Source organism: Sceloporus undulatus, chromosome 3 (genome assembly GCF_019175285.1).
Source record: "Sceloporus undulatus isolate JIND9_A2432 ecotype Alabama chromosome 3, SceUnd_v1.1, whole genome shotgun sequence".
NCBI lineage: Eukaryota > Metazoa > Chordata > Lepidosauria > Squamata > Phrynosomatidae > Sceloporus > Sceloporus undulatus.
Genome location: NC_056524.1, coordinates 273,134,218 through 273,143,744, shown reverse-complemented (window position 1 = coordinate 273,143,744; position 9,527 = coordinate 273,134,218). Strand labels below are relative to the sequence as shown.

Sequence of the window (9,527 nt, the reverse complement as noted above, 5' to 3'; positions counted from 1 at the left end):
GTTTTCTGCAAAGAACAGCATTTTCTGCCCAAGAAACAGCATTTGCTATGCAAAAAACAACACTTTGGCACAGGAATATTGTTTTCTGCACAGAAAATGCTATTTCCTGAAGAAGGGTAACTTGTAAGTGACTATCTTGGGCCTCATTCCCACTACCTTTTAAACTGGATTGCAAATCAGTTTGAATTGGTTCAAATGACCTTGGTTCCCACTTACATTGAATCGCTGAAGCGATTCTGAGAGGGGAGCCATGCACTAAACCCATTTAACCCACGTCTTTTTGATGCTGATGTTTTCCATGTCCTTTTCAATAAATTGATTCTGCACAAGTGTGAACCTGATACAGATCGGAATCGGTTTAAATTTGCCCTTTGGCCGGCTGGAGCGGGTCCATTTTGAATCGATTCATGCATGAATATGAACCACAAGTGGATTATTTTAGAGGGGAAAATGTATTCAGGGCAAATGTACTGGGAACTACGCTCTGCTGTTGAATCAATCCATCGATTTGGATCACACGCCAATTTACCTGTAAGTGGTAAATGAGGCCTTGGAAATTACAAAGTGTTTCTTCATACATTGAAGTGTACCATTTATGACTAATTCTTCTTAAAAGTCTGTGTCTTGACAGCATTGTGTGTGTTGTTGTTGAAATTCTCCCTATTTCTTCCTACAGAGTGCAGGGAAGCCTGGTTCTACGTTTGACAAAGGGAACATGGTTCAGTCTATTACTGACCTCTACACTGGGGCATTAGAGACAACAGCCACCACTTTGCACTGGGCACTGCTATACATGGTTGCTTACCCAGACGTCCAAGGTAAGGGGCCTGGGGACCCAGAAACAGACCTCCCAACATCCTAAGGATGTTTCTTCCCTAAAACGAAATGCTGTGGGGGAAACAGAGAGATGAGATTATGTTCTCTTACTGTTCTGAACTCCTGATGCAAAAAGGAGAAGAAAGAAATAACAGCTCAGGTCTTACATTAGGGTTGCAGAGCATAAATCTTTACATGTGTAAAAAAGGTTTATTATTAGTTTTTGTGGGTTTTTCAGGCTCTGTGGCCATGTTCTAGAAGAGTTTATTCCTGAGGTTTTGCCTGCATCTGTGGCTGGCATCTCTGAACCATAGAGCTGTGCCAGAGATCTCTAGACATTCCTAGAGAAAGCACTTCTCTCGGCATTTGTAGGTTCTCTAGCATGATTCTGTGATCAACCTCTGGCAGAGTTTGACCATAGAGTTGCACTGGAGGACCTGGAGATTCCTAGAGAGCTGTTCTCTTAGTTAAAAAGAATAGTGTTTTTTGTTTGTGGTTTTTCCACATTCGCCCCAGCAAATGTCGAGGGACCACTGTAATTGCTTTAAAAATGTACATGCACTCAAAGAATTTACATCCCAACTAGCCAATGAAAAGGTTTGTGAAAAGGAAGAGCTCTAGTGAGCTTAAAACTTTAGCTCACCCTCTCAAAGGTGAGAAGAAAGAAAGAGAAGAAAAAAACAAAGAGGCCACTGGGTTGCATGGTCTGATTACTTAGAGAAGCAAAGTATTTATCACCATGCATTGTTGCACTGTATTGCAACAAACACTGAAGGGCCACAAGTTGCGCACCTTGTTCTAATATGCCTGAGATCTTCCAAAGATCTGCCATAACTCCAAGCATGGAAGAAACAGATTTTCTAGATCCATTTCAGACTGGCTTTAGGGCGGGACAAGGAGTTGAGACTGCCGTGGTCGCCTTAGTCGATGATCTCCATCTGGGCTCCGATAGGTAAAGTGTGACCCAGTTGGGGCTCTTGGACCTCTCAGTGGCTTTCGATACCATTGACCACAGTATCCTTCTGGAACGCCTGAGAGAATTGGGAAGTGGGGGCAGATTCCAGATGGTGATGCTGGGAGACAGTTGCTCTACTGAAAGAGAGCTAAAATTTGGCATCCCTCAGGGTGCCATCCTGTCTCCCTTGCTATTTCACATTTACACGAAGCTGCTAGGTGAGATCATCCAGAGACCTGGGGCGGGGTGTTATCAGTACACTGAGGACACCCAAATATATTTCTCTATGTCTTGGGCAAATGCAGCGACTGAGGATAGCATCTCTCCTCTGAATGCCTGTCTTAGATTAGTAATGGGCTGGATGAGGAAAACAAACTGAATCTAGGTAAAACACAGGTACTTGCAGTACAGACCCCCAATCCAGGAATGGAGTTCTTTCAGCCAGTTCTGGATGGGGTCACGCTTTCCCTGAAGGACTCAGTCCGCAGCTTGGAGGTGCTCCTGGACTCGTCACTTCAACTGTCAGCGCAGGTGAATGTGACAGTCAGGAGCACTTGCTATCAGCTTCGGCTGATACGCCAGCTGTGCCCGTTCCTGGAAAAGGGCAGACCTTGAAACAGTAGTACATGTGCTGGGAATCTCTCGGCTCGACTTCTGCAACATGCTCTACATGGGGCTACCCTTGTGCCAAGTTCAGAAACTTCAACTGGTACAAAATATGGCAGCCAGGCTGATCTGCCCATATTACACTGGTTCTAAAATCTCTTCACTGGCTGCCAATCAGTTTCCGGGCAAGGTACAAGGTGTTGCTTCTAACCTTTAAAGCCCTACATGGCTTGGCTCCTGACTACTTGTGGGAGCGCCTCCTTCCATAAAATCCACCCCACACACTTCGGTCCTCTGGGAAGAATCTGTTACAACCTAAGAAGACCAGACTTTCAGCGGTGACCCAGAGGTCCTTGTCATCAGCCGCTTCCAGACTCTGGAACGACTTGCCGGATGAGATCCCCCATGTTACCACTTTGGAAGCCTTGAAAAAGGTTATTAAAATGGATCTCTTCCAGCAGACCTTCCCAGATCAGTCTCCCTGACTTGCCTCCCTCTACTATTACGACTACTGCTGCTGTTACTCTTATGGCTCCTATTGATACTGACATCGATATTGTTGTCACCATCCCTGTCATCCCCCCTCCTATAGGATAACCTTTTTATACAATCCACCCCGAATTCTATTATTCTACAATGTTTGCTTCAGCTTGTTTTTATATTATTTGTTGTTTAATTTCATTTTATGGTTTGCATCTAAGTTTTTTATGATGGGGGGTGGGTGGGCTGGGTTCCAGGATTATTTCTTTTAATTGTAATTTTAACTGTATGCTGTGTTATTTTATATTGTTGTAATCTGCTTTGATTCCTTTTGTGAAAAATCAGAATATAAATTATTATTATTATTATTATTATTATTATTATTATTATTATTTACCATCTGTGAGTCAGATTTAGAGCAAAAACCGGAGCCTGGCCCATCAGCAGTTTGGAGGCTCTGCATACAGTTTGAAACGAACCTATTTGTTCCGGCCAAGAAAATATCACCCTTAGCAAAGTATTGATTAATTTGGATGATTTTGCTTCAAGTATGCATGTGTTGCTATTTTTAGTTTCCTTTTTTCAACCTGCTGTTTCTTTGCAGATAAAGTCAGAAAGGAGTTAGAAGATGTTTTGGGTAGTTCCCAAACAATCTCTTATGAGGATCGGGAGAGGCTGCCCTTCACCAACGCCGTCCTTCATGAGATTCAGCGCCTCAGCAAGGTCATCATCACTAGCTTCCGCTGTTGCACCAGAGACACAGAGCTGCATGGCTTTCCCATTAAAAAGGTGGGGATTCTTTTCACTGTGGTGTTCCTCCACACCCTAGAAAAGTTGATCTGTTTGAACTAGATCCGCTACTACCTTGTTGTAAATCACCTCACATGCTACATACATACAGTACATGCTATTTAAACCAAGCCTATTTTCAGGTTGGTGAATATATGCATGCATATAGGCACATGCACTAATAATTCCCTGCATTTCAAGGACCTAGCATGAGTAATAGTGTGTTAACTATTTGCTGTCGTGTACCTTCAAGTCACTTTTGACTTACGGTGAGCCCAAATAAAATTACTAAATAAATAATAAAAGCTTATTGTTGGAGACAATCGAAGTGGCTTACAATTGAAAAGGGAACATACATACCCCTTATCCCAATCATTCCCTCCCTCCCCTAAAACATCAATTAAACAACTTACACATTAAAAGCAATACAATTAAAAATAATCAGGACAGACAGAAGGGGCACAGATACTCAGTCGGATGATCAATCGGTTAGCGGCCGGGTTTGCTATTGAGGGAAGGCCTAAGGTGATAGGTAAACCTATCATGTGGTTTTCTGGGGCTGAGAGAGTGTGACTTGCCCCAGGTCACCCAGTGGGTTTCCATGATCAAGCAGGGAACTGAAACCTCATCTCTAGAGTCATAGGACATTTTCATATGGGCAAAAGAGACAGGAACATAGCGCGATTTGGAGAAGATACTTCAGAAAGTACGAAAGGGGTGCAAATGGGCTAAAGAGTCAGGAGCATGCATAATTGAGGTGCCCCAACACCGGCACCTCAATGCCCACAATCTCTGTCTTCTTCTGACCCACTGCTGCTGGCGTTGTGTGCCTTCAAGTGGTTTCTATGGGGTTTTCTTGGCAAGATTTGTTTAGAGGGTGTCATGTACTGGCCCACTTCAATCCAGAGAAACAAGCTTCGGTAAAGCAGAATGCTTTATTCAAGAAACTAGAGGTGCACACAGCATGGAGTTATTGATGGGACTGAAGCATCTTCCATTACCAAGGTTATTAAAAGCACACAGCAATTCATGTGCTTCCATGCTATTCACCTTAGTTCCAAAGCAATCGCCTTCTCAGGGTTGCCCCTCTTCCCGTTTCCCTTTGTACCAAGCATGCCAATCAACTTGATCTTTTTATATATATTAAAACAAACAAACACACAAACATACAATATAACAATCTTTTCTTCTCATCATTCATTTTCCTCGCACCCCTTCACTCAGTCTTCCCCTTTACTCTACTCACATCCAATCCTTTGTAAAACACTCTTCCAGACCACTTCCTTCCTAGCAACAGGAATGGTAAATCTTGCCCATTTTTCTTACACCAGAAGTTATCTCTGTTTCCTTAATAAAAAATACAAACGGAGATTTTTAACACCTTAACCTCCATTTTGGAAAGGTATATATCTGGGGTTTTTTTACTGCTAATTTACTTCTTTCCATCTTCTAACTTCAGATTTATATCAGTCACTTTAATTATTACTGCCTTTATTTTTCCCACAGTTTGCTTACTTTCTGCCATTTTTGTTTCATAATTTTGGATTGAATTACCATTTATATACGTTTTTGTTCTACCCATCATAACATAGTCATTCACTTTATTAACCCGTTCTTCCTCGGTGGGTACTATTTTACTCTTCCGATGTTTTGCATATAATTACACATCCCGCTGTTATCATATAAAGTATCATGCTTGCCTCTTCTTGTTTTAGATTACCTTGTATTCTATCCGTTATGTTTAGTAAAGAATAAATCTGGAGTTAGTAGTATGTCTCTCTGTAGCGTATCTATCATGGTTTTACGTATTTCTTGCCAGAAACCTCTTATATATATTATATATATTTTTACGTAACCACCACATATGATATAAATTAGCACTTTCCCCCCAGATTTCCAGCATTCATCATTCTTATAATTGACTCAATCTTGACAGTTCTAAGCACATTCTTTTTCACTCACTTCTGCTCACTAGTCAGCCTCAAAAGATAGCACTCCTTTCACTCAGCACCATTCACTAACATGACCCATTGTCCGGTGATACAAAGCATATACATACTATATGACCAGCAAGCATGAGAGTATTTATGATCGTGACAGAGGGGTGTTTGCCTTTGCCTTCCTCTGAGGTTGAGAGAGTGTGACCTGCCCAAGGGACCCAGTGGGTTTCCATGGCTGAGCAGGGATCTGAACTCTGGTTTTCCAGAGTCGCACTGCAACAAGGCTCAAACTACTACAACACTCCGGCTCACTTTTTGATGCTACTTAATATTACTTAGTGCCACTGATTTTATGCAAAGTGGTGCACTGTACAGTATAGACACAGTATACACTTGTCCCTCCATATTTGCTAGAGTTAGGGGAACAGGATCCCCATAAATATGGAAAAACTGCAAATAACAAAAACACCATGTTTTTACCTGAGAGGTCCCCTCTCTAGGCATCTCTAGGTCCTCCAGGGCAACTCTGTGGTCAACGTCTGACAGACACTGACCATAGAACTGCTCTGGAGGAGCTACAAAGAACTAGAAGAGTGTTCTCTTGGAATCTCTAGGTCTTTCTGTGTAACTTTTAGTTAAAGTTGACCATAGAGTGCACTGGAAGACCTAGAGATTCCTAGAGAGAACATATTAATCAAATCCATGAATAATCAAAGCCGCAAATAACAAAGCCACCAATATGGAGGGATGAGTGCAATGCCTATCCTGAGTAAGAAAACCCAAAATGGTCAAATATGAAAAGGAAAAGTTGAAAGACCCACAATTTTTTGTTTTAAATGAATGGTGGATGATTTAATGTAATTTAAAGAATGCTCAATAACTGTACTGTGTTTATGGTATACCTGTCTTAACTATTTTAGTTCAAAAGAAATGAGGGATAAGAATAAATAAAGTGAACTAACTGGTTCTCTGCGCCAGGGCGCCATGACGTTGTTCAACATAGGATCTGTTCTCTGCGATCCCAAGCAATGGAAGAATCCCCAACAATTTGATCCAACTAATTTCCTGGATGACTCTGGAAAGTTCATGAACAGAGAAGCCTTCTTACCATTTGCAGCAGGTGGGTGTGCATTAAGAGTTGGGGATTACAAATTAAGTGGTTTTAGTTGGAAATTGTGATTTTATGTAGTCCTGACTAAAGTAGAATCCTGAATTTAGTGTATTTACTTATGCACTGAGTCACTGTTCATTAGGTCTACTCTAGTTGGGACTTGCCAAAAAGTTCCCAACTAACATACATTGCTCACTCATTCAACACACCCAAGAGACTGATGCCCAGAAATGTAATCTGTTTGCTACAGCAATGGCTTTTAAAGCAACAGAGATGGAAGAATTAGATAAATTAACATGGCTTTTGAAAGATAAAAAATATATAGTTTTGTTAATATTCAGGAACTGGTAATGAGATATTTAAGGCATATCTGGAGTGAAATGTCAATTATCGGATTTATGGATTAATGGTGGCAGTATATGCATATTTTCTAATAATTAGATTAATAATTTAACTAAGATAGAATTGGCTGAGTTATTTATATACAATAAGGGAACAGTACAAAAATGTTTTAATTAAACAACAAGCGCAGTTGGATTTGGAAGTTAGGTTGGAAGATAAGGTACATGGAATGTGAATGTAGATGTGTATGATCTAGACCAGTGGTTCTCAACCTTCCTAATGTTGTGACCCTTTAATACAGTTCCCCGTGTTGTGGTGACCCCCAACCATAAAATTATTTTCATTGCTACATGCAAATATGTGTTTTCCAATGGTCTTAGGCAACCCCTGTGAAAGGGTCGTTTGACCCCCAAAGGGGTCCCAACCCACAGGTTGGGAACCACTGATCTAGACACTGTACTTCCATTGATGCTTGTTTGCATTACTGAAGGAGTTTATTTATCCCTTTCCTTTCCCCTCTTTTGACCGTCACCATTGTTTGTTTCTCCCACCCTCCCGCTTTTATAGGAGTTCGTGTGTGTTTGGGGGAGAAGCTGGCAAGGACTGAACTCTTCATTTTTTTTGTCTCCTTGATGCGGACATTTACCTTCCGGCTGCCGGAGGGAGTGGAGCGGATCAATACGCAGCCTATTCTGGGACGGATTAGATCGCATCCTCAGTCTTATCGACTCTGTGCCGTCCCTTGCTAAGAGGCCTCGCTTCTTTTTCTAGACCAGTATCTCTTGTTGAGTCGACCTGTTAACTCCTTAATAGATGTCCAAATTGGATTTGGGAAGAGGGAAATCAACAGAGGAATGGCTAGGAATAACTGACAAGAAACTTTCAGGTTATCCAGTGGTGGGGGACCCTTTAAAACTGACATTTCATCTGGGGATGCAAAACGTTAGAATTGCCTTAATTGCCTTTCTCTTCCAAAGACAATAATCCAAGATAAAAATCTAGAGATGCCTTGTTGGTGGAAGAGACAGATTGTCAGTGATTTACCCAAACACAAATCTATGAGAAAGTTAAAACGGCCATTAAACTAGAAGTATGCAAAGGGATCTTGTAGCACCTTTGAGACTAACTGTGCATAAGAAGTTGCAGCATCAGCTTTTGTTGCTAAGACTGCCAGAAGAGACTGGTCTTCGATGCTGTTTTGAATTCTGACAGCGTATTCGGCTGCCGAATCTCTTCTGGCAGTCATTCCCAGTCTCAGGGCGGCTGAAGAAAAGGTCAGTATTGCAATGTTGTGGTTGACATGTCAATTCAGTTAGAAATATTTTCTGGAGCAAGGATTACAGTTATGCTCAACTAATACAAAGCATTGGGAAAGCTGATGTGCTGCCAAGTTCTGAAATGTATGTGTTTTCAGCTTATAAGTATGGAATTTCTCAGCAGATGAAATGTGAGATGTATGATATCATGTACTATATAAATACTGTGTATGTTTCTTACTGCTGTAATGTACTCTCAGTGCCTCATATGCATGGGAAATGTTCCTTATAAGAGGAGACAATGATTCATATAATTAAGGCTCGTGTAATTATATCTTTGAGAACGTACCATAACACAAATTCCCACAAGGGGCCTGTAACTGTTTAATAAATACGTTAAAGCTTTATTTCTGCTGCTCCAAAACTGTGGAATGACTGCCAGAGGAGATCCGTCTTATTACCACCTCAGATGCTTTTAAGAAAGCAGTCAAGACAGATGTCTTCTGGCGGACCTTCCCATCCGATTCTGTATAAAATAATCCCATTCACTTCAACGATCCGGTTTACTGATTGTGCTTAGATGTATATTTTAATTGCTATTCTAATTATTAATTGTTGATTTTATTATTGAACTATGGGACAGGTAAGGTTTTTGATTTTATTGTTCCTTATTGTAGATTGTATTTTATCAGGTTGTAATCGATACAACCTCCCTCGATCTGCAGGGAGAAGCAGGAAATATAAATAAAACTACTACTACTACTACTACTACTATTATTATTATTAGGTTAATAGTCCAAGAATCATAGAGCTGGAAGAGACCACGAAGTCCAACTGCATTCTGCCATGCAGGAAGACACAATCAAAGCTTTTTACGTGCTATACATCTCATTTACACATTAAATACCACTACTAACACATCTTCCCTTTCAATTTCTTTTCTCCTCCTACTTCCATACATATCCACATATCTACATTTCTTGTACCTTCTAGTTTTCTTTCCCACTTCTCCACTTGCCTTTTTCCCTCGTCCCTTTCCTCTTTTTTTCTCTTTAATAAGTCCCCCCCCCCCCATTTTTAATTTATTACAATTCAGGAATTGTATAAAATGTCAAAGTATGAAAACAGCAATGATTGTCTAACTGTTATTAATAACAAAATAACAAATCAATAACTATATGAATATAATAATGTAGAAGAAAGGTATTTTAGGAACATCAGATCCTGTTACG

The 9,527-nt window shown here is 40.7% G+C and overlaps 1 protein-coding gene across 1 annotated transcript; it reads left to right on the top strand.

Moving 5' to 3' along the window:
• Positions 1-689: 689 nt before the first annotated feature.
• LOC121925480 (cytochrome P450 2J5-like) lies at positions 690-8,171 on the top strand. Its single transcript, XM_042457674.1, has 4 exons — positions 690-818; positions 3,462-3,646; positions 6,565-6,706; positions 7,607-8,171. The coding sequence occupies exons 1-4, from the start codon at positions 716-718 to the stop codon at positions 7,786-7,788; spliced, it is 612 nt and encodes a 203-aa protein (XP_042313608.1). The 5' UTR covers positions 690-715; the 3' UTR covers positions 7,789-8,171.
• Positions 8,172-9,527: the final 1,356 nt, after the last annotated feature.